General features: G+C 39.7%; 2 protein-coding genes across 4 annotated transcripts in view; one reads left to right on the top strand and one right to left on the bottom strand.

Moving 5' to 3' along the window:
- The window catches only part of LOC307126707 (uncharacterized protein), a 36606-nt gene extending 18119 nt beyond the window's left edge, over positions 1–18487 (bottom strand). The window contains exons 1-3 of one of the 3 annotated variants that reach the window (XM_079817357.1): positions 18423–18458; positions 18061–18207; positions 17739–17875 (exon numbers count right to left, since the gene is read on the bottom strand). In XM_079817357.1, the coding sequence (XP_079673483.1) occupies positions 17739–17875; positions 18061–18086 (163 nt within the window). In that variant the 5' untranslated portion in view covers positions 18087–18207; positions 18423–18458. Of the gene's footprint in view, positions 1–17738; positions 17876–18060; positions 18208–18422 lie in introns of all 3 variants that reach the window. The other 2 variants (XR_013816529.1, XM_079817358.1) reach the window with 2 other exon arrangements.
- The window catches only part of LOC307126511 (uncharacterized protein), a 965522-nt gene that overhangs the window by 249628 nt on the left and 692418 nt on the right, over positions 1–23476 (top strand). The gene's annotated exons all lie outside the window — the stretch shown is intronic.

The following is a 23476-nucleotide window of genomic DNA, read 5'->3' as shown; positions in this document are numbered from 1 at the left end:
TCTTCGCACATAACCCAAATTACGATTATGGTTCAATTTCGATTAATCGTGCAGCCCTAGTAGAAAAATAAATAAATTGATTGTGTGGTTCAATTTAACTAAAATAATACAAGCCGGTAGGGGTGGGCGATATGACCCAAATCTTATAATAGACCAAAGTTACCTGAAAAAACTTCAAGCACTAGAATTACTTTGCGAGCCTTGGCCCATAACGTTACAAGTCAGAGTCTGATCACGAATTAACCAATAACACCTCAAATAAAGGAGCCTGTGACAGCGTGCTAAGGTATGTAATCAATAGATATCAAACGATCTGTAACAATGCAATACTAACACATATAAAAACATGTTTTACTCACATAAGTGTGTCGCACCATTCCTGTCGGATCCAATATTGGAGGCACAGCATTGTGTTTTAGTCTTAATATGTCTGCAAATCCAGTCTCGACCTGTATCATGTTTACAATCAATTCCGCGGTGAAATGAAGCGAACAAACGCGCAATGTCTTACGCACATAAGCTGGAACCGGCATGATTATTGCTCGGTAGCGACCCGTTTAGCTCCACGAGTCGGTGGGCGGGCTTGAGGGGTTGACATATTCTGAGATCTCTTGTTTTCTGGGCCTGGTGTCAATAAAAGCTTTTCTTTGACTAACAAGGAAGTTTTTAGCTCCGAAACTTACAGGATATTCTTATATCACAATGAACTTTTATATATGAAAGTGCTCCTAAATTTTTGACTCTGCTCCTAAAGAAAAATATTAGTGTAGGGGTGGGCGAAGGGGTATAAAATAGAATTGGGATAGGGCCTTAATTAGAGGTCGACCGATATTGATTTTTCATAACTGATACCGATACCAATTATTTGCATGTTTATGTGCCCGATAACAAATATATAGAACCGATATTTATATGTTTTATTTCTGTGTTTGACAATCATAACAACAGCACTGAACAGAACAAACTGTTTTATTAAACACTTTTTAAATACGGTCATTTTTGCTATTTCACTCCCTCCATGCATAAAAAACAAAACCCTCAAAGAGTGTAAAAAAAATTACAGTGCACTGTCACTAAAGTGTCTAAATAAAATCTTTTATAAGGTAAACAAAAAGGTAATTAATATAGCATGTAAAAATTATTCTAAAAAATTAGAAATGCATAAAACGTTCTAACCTGCCTGAATAATAATAATTAAAAAAAAACATTACTGCTGTTGCATCTTTTTATTTATAACAACAGCATATTAACAACAGGCAAGTTGTCTAATGTTTTCAAATGGAGAACATTAATAAATGACAGGGGACTCCATGAACTCCCCATAAATATAAGCATTAATTTTAAACTACAGTTTTATACGGTTTCTGTACACAATTTGAATAAAACATCTGTTTTCCATTCTTGACAAATGGCCACATACACGCTTCAATACATAGACCCATCCATGTCAATATCCATGGATCACTGAATCTTTGGTAAGTTGTAAGGAACACTATATCGAGTCCAACCTTTAGTTTAAACTGATCGTTTGCTTTACTCGCGTTTTACGCTATTAAATCCAGTCATGCAGCAGCTCTTCTGCCACTCAGTCCCGCTGAAGGGGCATGTAACGGCGGAAAAGTGACATTGATGCATGGCCCCCATTAAATGTATACATCGTCTTTTGTCAATTTCTTGAATTAAAAAAGAAAATTCGTTTTTAAATGTTAATTTAAACAAATTCAGTTAGAACAATAAAGACAGTTATCAATCAAAAGAAACCAGAATTAAAAAAAAAAAACATCTTTGCACTGCAGAAGTGGCACAGAAGCTCCATCTGAGTAGTGTTTAGACACATTTACATAGACTGTTTTATGCAGCTCATGGGTAAATGTTGTATGAATTTTTTTAATTTAGAAATATGTAAACATTTAACTTTAAAAGTTTGATATTTTAAATAAAAAGGTATGCAAAGTTTAAATATGAAAATAATAGATCTTTTGGTACTGATTTCATTCGATTATTCACAGTCTGATTGGGTCTTATTGTTCTAACTGAATTTATTGTTTAAATTAACATTTCAAAACAAATTTTCTATTTTAATTTAAGAAATTGACAAAAGATGATGCATACACACAAGTCTTAATGTGTGAGTCCTTCATTCAATCGTTCAAAACGCAGATTCATTCCGGAATCATTGTTGCTTGGTGTTACGTCCCCAGGGACGTTTGGAGTATTTTTAATTTTTTTTCCTGTTTTCTGTGAGGTTCCTTTCTGTCTCTTGCACTGTCACTTTAACAGGTGGCGTGCTGATTGGCTGTCTGACCTGTCAATCACTCCCGATGACGTGATTGGCTGTGTTAGTTTGAAGGCGTTCTCCTCCGACGAGCAACACCTGTGGAATGCGCTTCTTAAGGGACGTTAGGGCTGGGACGGTATGGATTTTTTCTTACCGCGGTTGAAAAGCAAGAAATTCCCGCGGTTCAGCGGTAAACCGCTTTAAACGGCTCCCGATCGAGTTTCGCGCACAGCCGCTCACGCACACACCAGCGCAGGCAATTGAACATAACAAGGAACATGTTTATTTTACATGTAGCCTATTTTTTCACGTTTAGAACAGGAACAATTAGAACAGAAATGGAATGATATCTGGAAAAAAAAAGTGCTGGCAAAACGAAATATAGACTAGGCTATGGTTTACATCCCAGTCATATTTTTTGCTGAGAGCACATCAGATCATGACTGAGAGATCTGAAGATGAAACAGCATAAACAAAGACAAACAAACACATTTTTATTTATCGGTATTGATCAGTAATATAGCCTATATTTATTTGTTCATGTTTATTTATTTCCCATATTTTTACTTTCAGATTACAGTCGTCGTCATCAAACAATCACTTAAACTATAACGACTTTCGCGCACACCCGCCCATATAATATAATATATTATTTATATTTATAGTATTTATATTTTTATATTACATATTTTTACAAATTCAGGCTATAATTTACATTTACAATTTACATCTCGTGTGTGCTTTTGTCTCAGTGGTTAATGAAGACTAGGCTATTTAACGAAGGCTCAAGGCTATTTAATTTAACAAAGTGTAGTCACTCGCTGCTCACACTACCGTGATTGTATATTATGCTACGTTTATTATTTATATTTATTTTTTTTATTTTATAACATTTACATATTTATATTATTTTACATATCTCGTGTGGTGGTGTGCGCTTTTGTCTATTCGCTATTTAACGAATACTTTTTAATTTAACAAGGCTATTGAGGCTAATGATTGTGTATATATATATATATATATATATATATATATATATATATATATATATATATATATATATATATATATATATATATATATATATATATATATATATATATATATATATATATATACATACATGTGTGTCATTTATATTACATAAATAATTTTTACATATTATATAATTATTTATATTTATGTTATTTATATTACATAAATAATTTTTACATACTATATTATTATATTAGGCCTATTTTTACATATTTATATTAATTTATATATAGGCTATATGCCTATCTCGTGTGCGCTTTTGTCTCAGTGGTGCTATTTAACTAAGGCTATTTAATTTAACAAAGTGTTGCTGCTCACACTACCGTGATTGGATATTACTTATTATTTTTATTTATATTACATATTTTTACATAGGCTATTCATATTAATTTATATATCTCGTGTGCGCTTTTGTCTCAGTGGTTCAAATATTTAACGAAGGCTATTTAATTTAACCAAGTGTCGCACACTACTGCGCTTGTAAGCCTGCCAGACGGATATCTTTTTCGATAGCCTTTTAATCAAATTGGAATTTCAGAATCACATAGCCTACTTAGTAATTGCCTACAATAGATTATTTATTGATTATATTGAATTAAATTTCGCAGGCCCAGCTTATTTGTAGTCAATCTTTCCCAAACAGAGTTGGAAGAGAGTAAAAACTTACCAGTACTAAGGAGTGCTGAGGCAGGTCCAGCTCAGTTTTTTTTTTTCTGAAGCAGTGTTTTTTTTTTTGCCAGCTATGGGAGAAATCGGTCACCAGCGTTCGACACAAACCCATGGTCCGGGCGGTGCGTTCTTTTTCTGCTTTCATGACTTCTATCTCCCTACCCGCTATTGTCGGCTGCGCAACCATGTGAGAGAATTGTGTTAAGCACGTGCAATTAAAAACCTGCTTATGCGCCTGTATTTTATGCTTTAGTAAAATTTAATTCAAATTATAGGCTACAAGACATTACACGGATACAAATGTAATGTTATAATGGAAAATTGCGCTCCCCAACTCGCGAAAGGTCGGATTTGCTCCATCTTTTGATTCAGTTTTGTTTAGAAAACCTTGAATCCATATAAGACGCACGTCATTAGACACAATCCATGTCTTTAGAATCAATGAATCCATGGAATTAGACACAACGTGCACACATTGCGGTGATGGCGGTGACGATCTCAGACCCGCGGTAGGCGTCACGTGACCGCGGTATTGCGGTAATGCGGTAACCGTCCCAGCCCTAAGGGACGTGCTGTCGCACAGCGAGGGACTGCTTTTTGTTCTGATTCTGTTGTTACATTTGTTTCTGTTCTCTCTGTTTGAACTTAGTTTGCGTGTCGCCATTTTGCTCTTTGTCATGTTGAGTGCTTTAAGTTACCCTTAAAACTTCTCATGTGAGAGATTTGAAATTTGCCATTTAAAGCGAAGCCAATCTGGATGGAGAAAAGGGGCTAGGTAAGATGTCACGTGACATACATGGGCACACTCAGGAACGTTGATTGTTTAGACACACTAGGTTAGTGGGTCTGTGCCACACTCTGTATTTTTGTGTTTGATAGGTAGTGTAGGGAAGTATAAGGCGTCACAGACGCTGAAGACATTTTCTTTTCTTTCTTTTCTTAGCTTAGGATTAGTTTGAAACTGTTTAGCAAGATTCTTTTGATTATATTATTTTCATTTCTTTGGCACAATCCAGTTTTCCCTTTGTTCTCCCCAGATCTTATTTTTTTGTCTATCTGTTTTTCTTTATCATTATGAGTTTATTCATTGGTGGTTAATTATTGGTTTCTATAATTATTAAATAATTGTTTAATCGCCGTTATTTGTGTGGTCTCGTTTTTCTCATCACGCACACAGTGGTCATTACTGGTGGTATTAAGAACTTGGTTAAAAATGTTCCCCTTCTCAATCCCTAGATTGTTAACATCCAAAGGAGGGTCGTAACATATGGGGGCTCGTCCGGGATCTCAAATTGGATTATTTCGAAGTTTGAGTTAATGATCCCATATACAAAGAACCAGTTCATGATCCAGCCTTTTTGATTCACTGTGCGTATTTTGAGAATTTGTTTGTGCTGTTGCAAGCCGTCGTCGTTATGGTTGCGTTTAATTTAGAGAGGTTCCTTGAAAGTCCTTCGTTAGAAGAATTGGATGTTTGTAGGAAAGACGACTTAGTGGCGATAGCAAGTCATTTTCAGATTTCAGTAAATAAGCAGGCTCTTAAGGTAGAAATTAAGTCTATGGTGTGTAATCGTCTGGTTGAGATTAGGCTTGCTACGATAGTCGGTGTTGCCGGTGTTACCGGTGTCCAGACTCAACACCGGTTACATCACTTGCCCACCGTGGCACCGCCCACCGTCTTTTTGATTTTTTTATAGTAATAAAATAATTTAGTTCAGTTAGAGAACAGACAATACAAATAAAAACTGAACGATCTGCTTAATAAAGCAGGATCCGACCGTGAGTCTCGGCAGCGGCAGGAGTCATTCATCAGATTTAAGAGTGAGGAGCTGACTGAGATGATCGCGGAATATTTGGTTTCAAAGCGAAACGTAAAAGCGCCTATTTAAGGGAGTTTGTCATTTGTTTTGTTGTTGTGTTTTTCATTAAAAATAATAGACTAATGAACCCATAATTCAAGCAACCCGCAGCCGAATTGGCGCTAATTCAAAACCGAAAGTTAAATGTGCACGGCCGCACAGAGAGCGCATTGTTTACTTTCGCCTGGCTCCGCAGTGCGAGCCTCCGCTACGCTGACTGCGCGCATTTCTTTTTGCCGCGCGCACCCTCGCGCTCGTGCGGGCGCGTCGAGTATAAACGAGGCTTTACGGATGAAATCTGTTATTCATTCATGGCGTGCATCTCAATCATAGACTGATCAATGCTTGATCAGTGCCCTGACTACTGAACTAGGGAACTGATTGAGACGCACCCATGGCCTCACAGAGCGCGCATTTACAGACGAGCTGTCATTCACTGTGTGTGAATACGCAACACTGGCGCATTTTCAGTTCAGAGCGGTCGTGTGCATGTTACTTTCGGTTAGATAGAATTAGTGATTTAAAAGCCTCCGCCGGTGATACCGGTATTACCGGTGTTGTCACACATCAATTAACCGGTGGGAAAATTTCCTCACCGTCACATCCCTAGTTGAGATGAATGTGCTTAGTTTGCCGGAAAAGACAGGTACAGTTGGGAACAGTGTGGAGGTAGATAGAACTATGTGTGATAGGAGTGGGAATGGGAATGTTGAGAAACTACTGCCTACGGCGGAGGTTGAGGCCGATGCTAGGGCAGGGTTATCTCCATTTGAACCATTCTTCCCTATGTCTGTTTGCTCAAAAGGGGAAACGAGACTTAAGGTCCGTTTGACCCGTTTGCAACTTGAATCGCAGGAGAAGATTCAGACTCGGCAGGCGGAGATGGAGTTGCGGTTACAAATTCGCAAACTCGAGATCGAGGCGGAGAAGCAGGTGAAAATGCGACAGCTGGAGCTTGACGCGATGCGAATTGTGGGAGGATCCGCTGCGCCACCAGTTCTCCCTCGAGTTAGTCCCGCTGCCCCTGTTGTCCGTGCTCACTCTGTGGTGTCTACTACTCCCACTGTTGCCCCGGCGACTGTGTCATCCGAAGCAACTGAGTCATTCGGTGTGAGTAGTCACATTACACTAGTACCACATTTTCGTGAAGCTGAGGTAGATTCCTGTTTCAGTGCATTCGAGCGAATCGCTATGTCTCTTCGTTGGCCAAAAGAATTTTGGGCTTTGTTATTGCAGTGTCATTTAGTGGGAAAAGCGATGGAGGTTTTCTCTACTCTTTCATTAGAGGAGAGTATGAATTACGATGCAGTAAAACTGGCAATTTTACGTGCTTACGAGTTAGTTCCAGAAGCTTACCGACAGAAATTTAGGGGGCATAAGAAGAATTCTTCTCAGACTTTTGTAGAATTTTCGCGAGAGAAAGCTCTTCTCTTTGATAAATGGTGCAGTGCCACTAAGACTGATGACGTTAAATCCTTAAGAGAATTAATTCTGCTTGAGGAATTTAAAGGTTGCTTACCCGAACGTGTGGTGGTCTATCTGAATGAGCAGAAGGTTTATTCGTTGTCACAAGCTGCCGTTCTAGCGGATGAGTTCATGCTCACTCATAATGGTGCGTTCACACCGGACGCGATTCGCGCGAGTGATTTACATGTTAAGTCAATGCAGAGACGCGAAATGGCATTCTGCGGCGCGATTCGCGCGAATGAGGCGGCGAGATTCGCGCGATTGAGGCGGCGAGAAGGACGCGACTTGAGCGTTTTGAACGCGCGAATCGCTCAAGTTGAAAAATCTGAACTCTGGCGGAAATTCGCGCCGCGTTGACCAATCACAAGCTTGCTCTAGTAGTGACGCATTTACAAGCGGAGGCAGAAATCCGAACAACAATGGAGGACAAGATTATCGTGGCTGTGTGTGGGTACCCGGAGCTGTACGATACGTCCTCCTATCATTACAGGAACAGGAATAAAAAGGATCTTGCTTGGAAGAAAGTGAGTGAGGAGGTCGGACAGTCTGGTAAGTTGTAAAAAAACGTCCTTTACTCAATTTGAGCTATACATCGAGACTACAAGCTAGATAAAGCAGTCACATTCGCTGTACTTTACAAATACTTTCCCGCTGAGTTGATTTGCTTTATTCAGATGAATTGTGCAGAAAGAGGTGGAAGGGTCTCAGGGACACATATTTGAAGGAGAGGAGAAAAGAGATGGATAAGAGGAGTGGGTCAGCAGCAGGGTCAGGAAAAAAGTGGAAGTACTCTGCGGTCCTGTCTTTCCTCGACCCCTTCGTCTCCCCACGGGAGACAAGTGGAAATATGGAGAGGGGGGATGAGGAGAATCAGGCCGCAGGGTACGACCACCCTGATGAGAACCAGGGCGAGACAGCAGCAGCAGCAGGGTACTCAGAGACAGGTGTGTTGACAAGTGAAGCAACACAGCAGGGCATATATGTTGTTGTATTTTTATGATGAAAAGTCTAAAAAAAAAAATTCTCTAACTCGTGTAACGTGCAATGTGTGTAATGTTGTAAAATATATTTAATTTTTGTCATAACAGAGCCGATGGGCTCTTTTGATGGCAGTGAGGCTGGGTCCCCTCTGCCAGAACCTGCTGCTGCTGCTTCTTCCCCTGCCGGCCCTTCAGCATCTGCTGCTGTACCCACAGGTGTGTACAGGCAATAATGTCCATGTTTAGATGCATATTATATATACTGTAAGCACTCGTAGTTTAATCCTTTTCTGGGGATGTATAATTTTAGGAGAATCTGTGACAGATAAAATATATGGCATTAAAAAATTGAGTGTTTATAAATATGTGTATATTATATCTACTGTAAGCACCCGTAGTTCTATCATTTTCTGCCTTCTCAATGTACAAAATGTTATCATTTGATACAGTGCCACCAAGAGGAAGAGCCCAGAGAAGGCGCAGGGAGCAGCCTTCAGAGGTGGAGCGGCAGCTCCTGGAAGCCCTCAGGACCCGTCCTGTGGCTCCAGCGCCGCCTCCACGCTCAGAGGATGAGCTCTTCTTCTTGAGTCTGGTCCTTTACCTGCAGAGGTTACCGCCTCAGACGAAAGATTTCGTCAAATTTCAAATTCATAAATTAATTTATGAAAGCAGCACAGTTCTGCTTAATTTGGAACATTTGGAACCCACTCAGTAATTTTTAAGAGGCAGAAATCTCTGCAGGGAATGAACCAGACATTCTCTCCTTTCTCCTCTCCTTCACTTTGTCCCTCACTCTTCCCTCTTCCAAGCAAGATCCTTTTTATTCCTGCATGTTAATTGTAAATAGTTTTAAATGTTCTTTGTATATTTTTTTAATATATTGTTTATTTTATTTGATTAATTTTGTATAAATAAATTTTTTATATAATGAACAAAGGTTTTGGGATGTTACTTTGTGCACAACATAGTAAATCATAATGTATAGTTGTTACATAAATATTATTTCTATGTTTAGACTAGAATACGTATGGCAAACATTTGTACATTAATTCTAATTATATCCTATTGCAAATACACTCACAATAGTATAGTAAAAATTTGTTATTTGTTATTGGAACAGTGTTGTGGTGTAGTGTAATGAGAATGCAGCAACGAGACAGGTATGCTTTTTGGAGGCCGGCTCCATTTATCATTTGAAAATGAACAACAAACTGATGGGTGATTTACAAGATAAAAGAAAAAAGATAACAATATTTACAAGAGAGGATAAAAAGATGTGATTTAAAATATAGTACAAAAGAAAAAAGAAATATATACACAACTATTCAGTCGGTTGCCATGCGACTGCTCCCTCGGCTGAAAAGTGAGCCATGAAGCTGTCCCTGACCCGGATGGCCTCTCTGGCAGAATAGTTTGCGGCACCCCGACCAAGACTCTGCAGCGAGTCCTCTGCACCTTGCACCCCCCCACTCACAGCAGGTGCCTCAGCAGATCGCCGCATGAAATTGTGGAGGATGCACGTCGCCTTCACACAGCGCTCCACAACATCAGGCTGAACCTCTATGAGGCGACGATACATCCTCCACTGAGAGGACAGGATCCCGAAGGCGTTCTCCACCACCAGCCGGGCTCTGGAGAGACGGTAATTAAAAACTCGTTTCTCTCGGGGAAGGGTGCGCCCAGGGAATGGCCTCATGAGGTTTTTCCTGAGGGGAAAGGCCTCATCTGCCACAAAGACATGGGGCTGGGGTCCTCTGTGGTCCGCTCCTGGAAGAGGATGGTCAGGTGGCAGATGGAGGGTGCCACCACGGAGTGCCTGGCCAAAGGCGGAGTTGGCCAGAGTTCCACCATCACTCGTCCGCCCATATCCCCCGACATCAATGACCCTAAAACAGTACTTGGAATCCACAACTGCAAGGAGAACTAAAGAAAAAGTTCCCTTGTAGTTGTGGAACTGGGAGCCGGTGTTGGGGGGGGCCTTGATGAGGACGTGCTTGCCGTCCAGTGCTCCACAGCAGAGGGGGAAGTTCCACCTCTCCTCGAAGCCCTCTGCGATTGACCGCCATTCATCCGTGGAGGGCACAGCCATGAACTCGTCCACCAAGCAGTCCCAGATTGCAGTCACCACATCTGGGACAACCTGGCAGACAGTGGAGACACCAACGCGGAAGCTGCTGGCAATGGTCCGGAAGGAGTCTCCAGTGGCAAGATATCTGAGAGAGAGAGAAAAAAATTAAATAAAATAAACATTGTTATAAATGAAAATTGCAATTTCATATTAGCAAATATAAATGTATAATACTGATACAATACTGGGGTTTTTGAGGGGTTTTTTTACAGTTAAAGAAGCTTGCTAAATGCCCTTAACTTTGCATTTGCTCTGATTTGCTTGCTACATTGCAAAAACAAACTATTATTCAATATTATAATATAGCAATTACCTGCATAATTCAAAATTCACTTTGACTGTTGTATTTCAATATTTCAAAATTTAATAACATTTCTCATTTCAATAACCATGAAAAAATACTATAGTATATTATAGTACAATTACTCTAGAAAATACTATTGTGTTTTTGAACCATCCTATAGTAAAGGTACTACAGTAAATTGTAGTATATTATAGTATTTACTACACTTTGTTAATTTACTGTATTATATTTACTATAGTACGATTCAAAAACACTAGTATTTACTAGAGTAATTTTACTATAATATAGTATTTTTAAACAACCATTTTCATTAAAAAATCATATTAAAGTGCTATATTGAGAACTGTGTGTTCAGAATATATGAGAGACTATATATTCTGTTATATAACATATAACATGTATAATTTTATATGTTCTCATCAGTCATTAATTAACGTTACTTGTAATCACACAGAATATTAAATGATTTACTGACCGGAGACAGATGGACAGGCGCTCTGCAGTTGGAATGCAGCGCCTGTAGTTGGTATCCTGGAGGGAAATCCTCTCACCGACACGGGACAACAGGTCATCAAACTGGGACCGGCTCAGTCGGAAGTACTGCTGAAAGCGGCCGTCATCCAGGCGCAGCTCCTGGAGGAGTTGATGAAACTCACCGAGCTGGGTGCGCTTCTGGAGGATCTGATGGACCCAGACACGGCGCCGAACGAGTCTACGCCGCTTTTCAGCCTTCCACATCAAATAAAGCGCAGCTACCCTCTCAACAAAATCTATGTCAGCCATTTCAGAACGAGACTGGAGCAGAAAAAAAGAGCAGGAGCCAGCGGCAAATGTGAGAGAGACTAGCCGAGGAAAGGCGGGTCTCGCCGGGTAAACGCGCGTGGAACGCCGCTGATTGCCTGGATCTCACAACTCCGAAAACGCTAGGCAAAATGCTTAAATAGGCACTCTTTTTATAAATTAATCACAGATTTAAGCTTTAAACAACTATATTACCGACTGAAAAAGTATTTAAACTACGTTTTGTCACACATTAATAGTATTATATTTTACAAAAAAGACCTCAAGTGACCGAGACGAGCTGGCTATAGGCTCATATAGGGCAGAAGCCCCTCCCATGACGCGAATTCGCGTCTGTTGTGTAGTTGTCACACGCGAATTTCACGCGCGATTCGCGTGAGTAAACTCAAAATGTACACGTGTCCACCTTCGCGCGATTAGCGCGAATTATTCGCGCGAATCGCGTCCGGTGTGAACGCCACATAAGGGTGTATTTTCGGTGACGCGCACTGACAAGAGTGGGACTGTTAGTCATTCTCAAGTTCATGGTGCTCGGATAAAGTCTGAGATTTCGCAATCGAGAGAGCAAAAGGACTGCTTTTACTGTCATAAACTCGGACATCTGATTGCTGATTGTCCGGTGCTTGGGCGTAAACAGTAGGCTAAAAATACGAAAAGCGTCGCATTCATAAAGAGCGTATCACCTTTTGAATTATCGTGTTGTACTGATGTTGTTGACCCAAATTACAAACCGTTCGTTATGTCAGGGTTTGTTTCGTTGTCGGGAAGGGAAGAGGATCGGAAAGAAATTTGTATTCCCCGTGACACAGGTGCTATGCAATCGATTATGATTTCTAATGTTTTACCATTCTCTGATGAATCATATTGCGGCTCAAACGTTTTGATTCGTGGGATAGAAATGCAGGTAGTCCCTGTTCCGTTACATAATGTGCATTTACAATGTACACTGGTTTCAGGTTTTGTGCGAGTTGGAATTCGCCAATCACTCCCGGTAAAAGGAATTACTCTTATCTTAGGAAACGATTTAGCTGGAGGCAAAGTCTTGCCAGCTCCAGAAGTGACTGATGTCCCGGTGCTTCGTCCGCTTGTAGATGTCAGTAGTTTGCATCCTGAGGTGTTTGCTGCTTGTGCAGTTACTCGTGCTCAGTCAGATAAGAATAAAGGCAAGTTTGACTTAGCTGACTCATTGTTAGGTTCGATGTTCGCAGATGATGGGAAAATGTCTGAAACTAAGAGAAAGTTAGAACCTGTTGCTAATGTGAAAAATTCGGAGAATTTGCTTGGAAGTTTCGATTCGTTGAGTTTGCCCGTTACTCGTTCTCAGATTGTCATTGCACAGAATGATGATCATTCGTTGAGTAAATGTTTTGCCGCTGTGATTAGTTCTGAAGCTGCTAAGGAAAGAAACACGGCCTACTTCCTAGATGATGGGTTACTTATGCGGAAGTGGTGTTCTAAGGTTGAAGAGGATTTGGATTGGAACGTGGTATATCAAGTGGTAGTTCCAAGCAAATATCGTTTGCATGTGTTGCGCTTGGCTCATGAAAATTTCTTTGCTGGACATTTAGGGGTAACGAAAACTTGCCATCGTGTTCTACAACACTTCTTCTGGCCAGGATTGAAGCGAGATGTTGCAAAATTCTGTCGTACGTGTCATACTTGCCAAATTGCAGGTAAGCCAAATCAGGTTATCTCACCCGCTCCACTTTATCCTATCCCAGTTATAGGGGAAGCATTTGAAGAGGTACTGGTTGACTGTGTCGGTCCATTACCGAAAACGAGAGCAGGTAACCAATATCTGTGTACCATAATGTGTAGAGCAACTAGATTCCCTGAAGCTGTTCCGTTACGGAAAATTACGGCTCATGTTATTTTGAAAACTTTGACAAAGTTCTTTTCTACTTTTGGACTTCCAAAAGTTGTCCAAACCGATCAAGGTACGAATTTTTTGTCGCGAGTGTTTACCCAAACTCTTAAGTCTTTGTCCATAGAACATCGAGTTTCCAGTGCATATCATCCGGAGAGCCAGGGAGCGATTGAAAGGTTTCATCAGACCTTAAAGTCCATGCTTCGAAAATTCTGTATGGACACAAGTAAGGATTGGGATGAAGGAATTCCTTTAGTGTTGTTTGCTGTACGTGAGAGTGTTCAAGAGTCGCTCGGATTAAGTCCGGCCGAGATGGTTTTTGGTCATTCTGTTCGAGGACCGTTAAAAGTTTTGAAAGATCAGATGATGGAGAGTACAACAGGAAAACGAACGAATGTTCTAGATTACGTTGCGAAGCTGCATGGTGCATGTGATCTTGCGCGGAAATTTTTGAAGGATGCGCAAACAGAAATGAAGGATAGATATGACAGACACGCAGTTGTACGATCTTTTCAGCCTAATGACAAGGTGGTGGTATTATTGCCGATACCAGGATCTGCATTATCTGCTCGATTTTCTGGTCCATATCACATAGTTCGAAAACTCAGCGATACGGATTATGTGATAGGCACTCCAGAAAGAAGGCGTAAGACACGAGTCTGCCACATTAACATGCTTAAAGCATATCATGATCGGTCTGAGTGTGAACTTAAGCAAGTTACGGACAATGCACCTGTATTGATAACGTCTGAGGTTTTGTCTGTTGCAGTGGGTGATGCGAACGTGGATGAGGATGGATTATTACTGAGAAATACTCCTCAACAATGTAGTAAGTTGGATAACTCGGTTATTCTGTCCAATTTGAGTTCTCATCTATCTTCTTTACCTGATGAGCAAAGGCATGATGTGGTGGAGCTTATCACCTCATTCCCTGCTCTATTTTCTGATGTTCCATCACAGACTAGCGTGCTATCGCACGACATTGATGTGCAAGATGCAAAGCCGATAAAGCAACATGCTTATCGAGTTAACGAGATTAAGAGGTCCGCTATGAAGACAGAAACTGACTATTTGTTAGAGAATGATTTAGCTCGTCATAGTTATAGTCCGTGGAGTTCCCCGTGTCTTCTTGTAAAGAAACCTGATGGTTCCTTCCGTTTTTGTACAGACTACCGAAGGGTAAATGCTGTCACGGTGCCTGATTGTTATCCCCTTCCTAGAATGGAAGACTGTGTAGACAGTATTGGTTCTGCTAGGTTTGTGAGCAAACTAGACATGTTTAAGGGATACTGGCAAGTGCCGTTGACCCCACGTGCATCTGAGATATCTGCGTTCCTAACTCCGGACTGCTTTCTACAATATAATATCATGGCGTTCGGGTTACGAAACGCCCCTGCTACGTTCCAGAGGTTAATTCAGACAGTTCTCGCTGGAGTACCAAATTGTAGAGCTTATTTGGATGACCTGGTGATCTTTTCAAATGAGTGGAAAGAGCACTTGGCTCTGTTGCGTACTGTGTTCAAACGTTTAGAACGTGCCTCTTTAACACTTAAACTCGCTAAGTGTGTGTTCGGTCAAGCTACAGTGACCTATTTAGGAAAGCATGTAGGATATGGACAAGTAAAGCCGGTAGAAGAGAAAGTGGCGGCTATTACGACGTTCCCGGTACCTACTACACGGAGAGAATTAAGACGGTTTTTGGGTATGATTGGGTACTACCAAAGTTTTTGTAAGAACTTTGCTACGGTAGTAACTCCTCTTACTAATCTCCTCAGCCCTAAACAGAGTTTCGTATGGACGGAAGAGTGTCAAGTCGCATTTGAAAATGCGAAAGCTTTGATGTGTTCCAGTCCAGTTCTAGCGGCTCCACAATTCGAGCGTGCGTTCAAACTGGAGGTTGACGCGAGCGCAGTGGGCGCTGGAGCAGTCCTGATTCAGGAGGGAAAGGATGGTGTGGACCATCCCGTTTGCTTTTTCTCTCGTAAGTTCAATAAACACCAAGCAAATTATTCTACTATCGAGAAGGAAACCCTAGCTTTGTTATTAGCTCTACAGTTCTTTGAGGTTTATTTGGGTTCTTCTAATTTGCCTACTATTGTGTTTACTGATCATCACCCTCTTGTTTTCTTGTCCCGCATGTATAATGCAAATCAACGTCTGATGCGTTGGGCTCTGTTCGTGCAGAATTTCCTCCTGGAAATTCGTCATAAGAAAGGTTCCGAGAATGTCCTTGCCGATGCTCTTTCTAGAGTTTGAACCTTTGCTGAATGCATTAGGGATTTGTTCATGCGTTGGTTTTGATGCATTGTTTTTTTTGTTTTTTGTTTGGACAAACGTGGAGTTTGTTCTTAAATGTGGGGGTGTTACGTCCCCAGGGACGTTTGGAGTTTTTTTTTTTTTTTTCCTGTTTTCTGTGAGGTTCCTTTCTGTCTCTTACACTGTCACTTTAACAGGTGGCGTGCTGATTGGCTGTCTGACCTGTCAATCACTCCCGATGACGTGATTAGCTGTGTTAGTTTGAAGGCGTTCTCCTCCGACGAGCAACACCTGTGGAATGCGCTTCTTAAGGGACGTGCTGTCGCACAGCGAGAGACTGCTTTTTGTTCTGATTCTGTTGTTACATTTGTTTCTGTTCTCTCTGTTTGAACTTAGTTTGCGTGTCGCCATTTTGCTCTTTGTCATGTTGAGTGCTTTAAGTTACCCTTAAAACTTCTCATGTGAGAGATTTGAAGTTTGGCATTTAAAGCGAAGCCAATCTGGATGGAGAAAAGGGGCTAGGTAAGATGTCACGTGACATACATGGGCACACTCAGGAACGTTGATTGTTTAGACACACTAGGTTAGTGGGTCTGTGCCACACTCTGTATTTTTGTGTTTGATAGGTAGTGTAGGGAAGTATAAGGCGTCACAGACGCTGAAGACTTTTTCTTTTCTTTCTTTTCTTAGCTTAGGATTAGTTTGAAACTGTTTAGCAAGATTCTTTTGATTATATTATTTTCATTTCTTTGGCACAATCCAGTTTTCCCTTTGTTCTCCCCAGATCTTATTTTTTTGTCTATCTGTTTTTCTTTATCATTATGAGTTTATTCATTGGTGGTTAATTATTGGTTTCTATAATTATTAAATAATTGTTTAATCGCCGTTATTTGTGTGGTCTCGTTTTTCTCATCACGCACACAGTGGTCATTACTGGTGGTATTAAGAACTTGGTTAAAAATGTTCCCCTTCTCAATCCCTAGATTGTTAACATCCAAAGGAGGGTCGTAACACTTGGAGATGCGCAACAGTTTTGGTGTGGCTTTGTTTGAAACTTTTCACGAAATAGAGCAAAAATGTAGGCTAAATAGGGCTAAAACGTTGTTACTTAATATCACCTTGTTTATTGGACTTTTACACAAGGTCAGGATCACATTTGCCATCATGCCTATACTCGGAGAAACAGAAGTCTACTCGTGTGACATTGCTTAAAGCTGCAGTCAGTAACTTTTGTCGCTCTAGCGCTTAATAAATATAACTGCATGCGTGTTGCGGAAGAACATTGTAGCGGGAGCTAGTTCTCTCTGTTTATGTCTAAAGTATGACAAGTCACGCAGGTACTGTGCTACTCCACCAGCGGTGCGATCCAAACCGGACTAAATTAGTCAGAATATAAACTTATTATATGTGTACCATAGTGATTCAGGATAAGACAAAAAACGGTTTGGTAAATGGATTCATTATGTATTCGTTCATTATATAAATTTAGTAAATTTTGAACACACAAAAGTTACGGACTGCAGCTTTAACTATATATAATGTGATAATTATTAAAATAAATTTTTATTCATTTTTGCCCCAAGGCCTCGTTAATTTCCGACCTTGTTTAGCATGAGACGGTCTGGTAAGTGCGCATGGCTGCGTCACACATATTTCACCTCGTAAACAATCTTTGAAGCATTGTCCATCGCACACATTTTTTGCACTTGCTCTGCTGACTGAAGGAATGAAAATCATTGATCACAGTACGAAACGTAACTTTTGCTATGTGTTGATGCACTTTGGGAGTTGTGTATTTTTTCACAGTCGCGGAGTCATTTTCAGTCACAACTGCGACCATTTCGGTCGCAGTGTAAAGCCCTGACTAAGTGATAAAAATGAATGATATTCATTATTTTTAATTCAGAAGTTGATATTGGGGTTAAATGTTACACAAATTTTTTTTTTGTGATCTCAACATGCACTCATGTCAAATAAAACCACTTAAATTAAGACATTCATTTGACATTTTTCTAAAATATTATTCATTTCTGTAGAGCTGAATATTTTAATAAGGATCAAATGACTGAGTTCAGCTTTGAGAATGAAACCAACCTGTTTGTTCCTCAGTATCTTCTTGTTTCACTCTGCATGTTTCTTCAATCGTCATTTCTTCACTCTCCTCTTTAATAAACGCCATCTTTATAATAGTGTGACATGGATCTGAGAGTTTTTCTGTGCGTTTGGACAATCTGTCAGGTTTAAGATGAGAATAATTAACAGAAAGAAAAATAAATCCACACTAAATCTCTGAGTGTGTGTCAATCAGCTCTAGTTCAGTATCAGTAACAAAACATTTGAACAATACTCGCTATTACATTTAATAGCTTCCAATTTCATGAAAACATGTGCAGTTCGTTTGATAAAGTTGTCTTACACATTGTGTTTGTTTTCTCGTTGCATTTACAATGTTTTGACCAGCAGGTATCGTCAGTGCGGTGACTTGAAGCATTCGCTTCAATTGACTAAAAGCTCCGTTTCTCCATCACTACTTTCCAGTGACCGATTTCGTTTTAATGATCAACTTATTCACGATACATGGAGAGAAATTAGACGCGCGTCTGTTACACACATGTTGAAGCGCTTTACTCACAAGAAATACGTTCATTAATGTTTGATAAAGCATTAGAAAATTTGCATGCAATTAATTCATTTTGCATCGGTGAAAACAGTAACATTGAACGGTTTGTGTCGATTTAAACCATTTAAATGTAAACAACAACAACAACAAAAACAAACCTTCCTTAAGACAAATCACAACAGACGCAGGAGCGCGGCGCAGCCTTGTGACGTCATATCATCAGACCAAAATAAGAGCCTGCTTCTTTAGATTTTTACTGGCGGTTGACAAACAACGAAATGGTGTATTACCGCCACCGACTGGTATGGAGTGTGGATCAAAATGACATTTTGCTTTCTGAGTGACTGTATTGTAAGCTAGCCAATGATAAGCTTGAGTCTGAACAAATTATTAATTTCAAAGGTCTTATCTCTTCTATCCACTGTGTCACTAATAATATTGCAATCATTTTCCCTGTAAAAACAGATAATTCATCACTGATCCTTTTCCCTACAGATAAATTAAATTCTGGAACAATGAACGCTACTCCTATTTTATTGTCTAAACTTATGTTTACATTCCTTATCCTTGTTTTTCTTTTCTAACAATGCAAAATCTACTGTAACATCTTTGTCTGGCTATCACCAGACCAAGCTCAATTTAAGATTGAACATTGGTCTGGGGAGTCTGCTATGTATTTTTACTGCACAAGACGTGTGATAAACGAGCATAATTTAAATGACTCTATACGCAATTGGATAGTCCTTCAACCAATCAGACCACAAGAAGCATGATCAACAGGCATCGATTCGATCCATCGCTTCTCTATCTGTCATCGTGTTAAACCTGCCAATAGCGCGCCGGGTGGATAAGCCAGTCTGTGATTGGTTCCCGCAAAAGTGTGACAGAAGCAGGATAAATGAATGTACAGGTTTCCAGCCTGATTTGCAGGGCGAAATCAATCGCCGGCAGATCAGGCTGGGTTTACCCAGTCTAGTAACATCTGTAAGTAAATTCTGTCATTAATTACTCACCCTCATGTCGTTCGACACCCGTAAGACCTTCGTTCATATCTAAACAAATCTCGCGCATGACAAATCTCGCCAGAATTTTCATTTTTGGGTGAACTAACCCTTTAACTGATAAACTTTAAATTGTGTTGCTTTCTGTATCACTGTCCATCCAAAGCTTTTCATTTTCCTCCTCTCTTTTTCCCAACAGGGCAAAAGGTTTTTGTTTTTTTTCCAACTCCCAAAAGTTTCTATGTTACTATGTTACTAAGTTACTATGGCCTAGTAAATTAGCCCAATAAGTCACTGATAACAGTATCCGTCTCATTTTTAATTATATTTCTCCCATTTCTACCTGAAGCGCTGCAATAGGTGTCATTTTTTTTATAGCTCCTGTATAGTCTCAATACCTGATGCTGTATATAATCTAACTTTCTAAGCAACGTTTCTGCTGCTGATCCATACACCACTAAACCATAATCTAATCCAAATCTAATCAATCCATTATAGATGGCAAAATAAGAGTCCACATGCTTTGGTGCATTTCCGCCACCTACTGGGGTGGAGTGTGAAGCATTAATGAACAAGGAAAAAAAAAAATCTAAATAAAATTCTAATAATTTAATTTTTCTAATCAATCGTGTTTGTTTTTAGATATTCTAATAAAGCAGTGATCACTTTTGATTTATTGTTCAGCAAGTTAATTAATGTTAACCTTCTTATTCAACCACATATTTATTTTAGGTTTCAGGGCATGATTGCATGAAAGCCCTGAAGTTAAAAAACCCTTAGTTATAAGGTTAAGGGTACACTTAGTGAAACGTGTTGCAAGGAAAAAACATTTGTTACATTTTTTGAGATGCAAACAGATAATGTACATGCTGCCAGAGGTGGACAAAGTACACAACTCTATTACTTGAGTAAAAGAAAAAGTACTACTGGTCAAATATTACTCCGTTACAAGTGAAAGTTCTAAAAACAGATTTTTACTTAAGTAAAAGTACAGAAGTATTTGTTTTTAAAAGTACTTAAGTATCAAGAGTACATTTTCTTTTGTATGTCAATGCATTATTTTATTATTGTTGTATAAATGCACGCTATGCCATCATGGTGGTTTAAGCCAGTCAGTGATGCTCCATCCGACATGCTAGCATACGACTACCTTAAACTCATTTCACAGACATCCCAACCTGCGAAATGTCATTTGCCGAAATCAGGATGCTCTCTGTCTTACATGCACTTCTCGAGGCACACACGCAAGGTCTCTCGCTCCCCCTCCCTCTCTAACGTGCGCATGTGCCCGCTCTAGATTCTGGGAGATTTTAACTAATTTGCGGGCATCAGGGAGCCGCTATCAATTTGCGGGAGACTCCCAGAACTTCCGGGAGACTTGGGATGTCTGATTTCAATACTTGTGTAAAAGTTACAACTCTCTTTATAAAGCTGCTGTCACTTTAAGGCTGAATGCATGGATCCTATACTCTGATACGCATCCGATATTCTCCCAACTGTTTACTCTTCTCTTTCTCCCAGACATTTAAATTTTTTTACATTTTATGAGACATGCGTCAAGTATATGCCAACTAAACTAATCTTTAATCTTTTGAGAAAACTGAAACACAGTTTTGGCCATGTATGGCCATGGATGCACACACTGTGCCAAGGAACCGTCTTCTTCCATTTTGCTATAAACTGATCAGTGTTCAAATTTTTTTTAGGAAACTTCACATGACCCTACATGAGTGATTACTGATAGGCTGTCTGCAAAAAAATTAAAATTAAAATTAAAAAAAATTTTAAAGAAAAAAATCATCCACTGACTTTCAAAGCTGCTACAGAAACGACTTTTGACTCCGAGGACCTTGATATAAATGTAGTGGAGTAAAAAGTACGATATTTGTCTTTCAAATGTAGTGAAGTAAAAGTAAAAGTATCTCTAAAAAATAATACTCCAGTAAAGTACAGATACTCAAAAAGTGTACTTAAGTACAGTACTCAAGTAAATGTACTTAGTCACTGTTCATCTCTGCATGCTGCACATCCCTGAAAACACTAAAAGCACTCTATAAATGTTACCAATAAGTGGAAATTTTGTTCTTCCGGGTTTAAAAGCAAAGTCGAAGCAATGTCACGGAATGAGGTAGAAGCGTGCCTTTGGAGTGTGGGCACGATTCTACGTCAGCTGGTCCTCTGCATTTATTTATGAGAATGAGTTCTTTTAACCCAATCACTGCGATATATTACGCATGAGATAGCATTACAGCGGAGAATTCAATCAACATGCAATGTACGCATGAGAGCAGTTTCTGCTCAGAACGCCTCAATGAGTTTAATAACGCTTACCACGTGGATCATATAGAACAGATATAGATAGGAGCAGGTGCGTTTTAAGTTTTTTATTTAATCGCGTCTTCTTCAAATGAAATATATGTGCAAATAAGGATTGATACAGCCGTACGTCTGATCATGAACACGATGACATTATGTGCATTATTCTGATAGGAAAATTCTAAGAATGGGCAAAAAAGTAACTATGCCTTTATTCTTTCTGTGTTAAAGGGTTAGTTCACCCAAAAATGAAAATAATGTTATTTATTACTCGCCCTCATGCCGTTCCACACCCGTACACACCTCTGTTCATCTTCGGAACATTTTTGTTGAAATCTGAAGGCTCAGTCAAGTCAAGTCAAGTCAACTTTATTTATATAGCGCTTTTAACAATGTAGATTGTTTCAAAGCAGCTTTACAGTGTTAAACAGGAAAATAATGCAGCATAATTTTATTCAGCTGTATAGCCATTCTGGAAAAATTTCAAGTATCATACAGTTACAGTGTGGGCTTTAGATCAATAATTTGATCAGTAATTTAGTTTAAATGGTTAATTTAGTTTATTATTTAGATGTATTTCGATGTTTAGTTGAAAAATTTAATGTCCCCAACTGAGCACGCCAAGCCAGAGGCAACAGTGGCAACGAAACCAAAACCCCATTAGGTGACCTAATGGAGAAAAATAAACCTTGGGAGAAACCAGGCTCAGTCGGGGTGCCAGTTCTCCTCTGGCCAATTAACAAACAGCGTATTATTATTATTATTATTATTCTGGCAGTTTTACAGCTCGGAGGTCATAATAGATCAGAATATTCGAGGGACCGGGGGCAACATGCTGGAGACGGGTTTATTGAGGATGATGTTGATTAAATAATTATTAAAGTGCAATATTCGAATGATCAGAGGCAACACGCTGGAGACGGGTTTATTGAGGATGACATATCGAATTAAGTATTATTTAATTGTAATATTCGAACAATCTGAGTCAACACGCCGGAGACGGGTTTATTGAGATGCCGTGTCGATGAGGCAGTTGCAGGGGGAGTCTAATCACGGTCTCTCAGACACTTCGGGGTCCTGTGTTGGTCTTCTCTGGGCGCAGGTCCACCATCTGAACTGGATACGGCCCGGATCCGGCTGACTGCAGTAAACTTCGGGATAAAACAGAGAGACTATCATTAGCGTAGATGCCATTCTTCTGATGATGTAACGAGTACATCAGGTGTTATGGGAAGTGTTCCCGGTTCCGGCTGACCTAGTTAATGCAGCCTAACAATCATTTAATCGAAAAAGTGTTTTATGTGTATGCCACAGTAAAGAGATGTGTTTTTAGTCTAGATTTAAACTGACAGAGTGTGTCTGCTTCCCGAACAATGTTAGGAAGACTGTTCCAGAGTTTAGGTGCTAAATAGGAAAAGGATCGACCGCCTGCAGTTGATTTGGATATTCTCGGTATTATCAACTGGCCAGAATTTTGAGACCGCAGTAGACGTGATGGAGTATAATATGTTAAGAGCTCGCTCAAGTATTGAGGAGCTAAACCATTTAGTGCTTTGTAAGTAATAATTAAGATTTTAAAATTGATGCGATGTTTAATAGGCAGCCAGTGCAGTGTTGACAGAACTGGGCTAATATGGTCATACTTCCTGGTTCTAGTAAGAACTCGAGCTGCTGCGTTTTGGACCAGCTGGAGTTTATTTATTAAGCGAGCAGGGCAACCACCCAGTAGAGCATTACAATAATCTAACCTTGAGGTCATGAACGCATGAACTAACTGTTCAGCATTTGGCATTGAGAGCATGTGCTGTAATTTAGATATATTTTTAAGATGGTAGAAAGCAGTTTTACAGATGCTAGAAACGTGGCTTTCAAACGAAAGATTGGTATCAAAGAGC

The sequence above is a fragment of the Gobio gobio genome (genome assembly GCF_949357685.1).
Source record: "Gobio gobio genome assembly, chromosome: 5".
NCBI lineage: Eukaryota > Metazoa > Chordata > Actinopteri > Cypriniformes > Gobionidae > Gobio > Gobio gobio.
The sequence above is the reverse complement of the archived record's forward strand: the minus strand, read 5'-3'. Positions and strand labels throughout refer to the sequence as shown.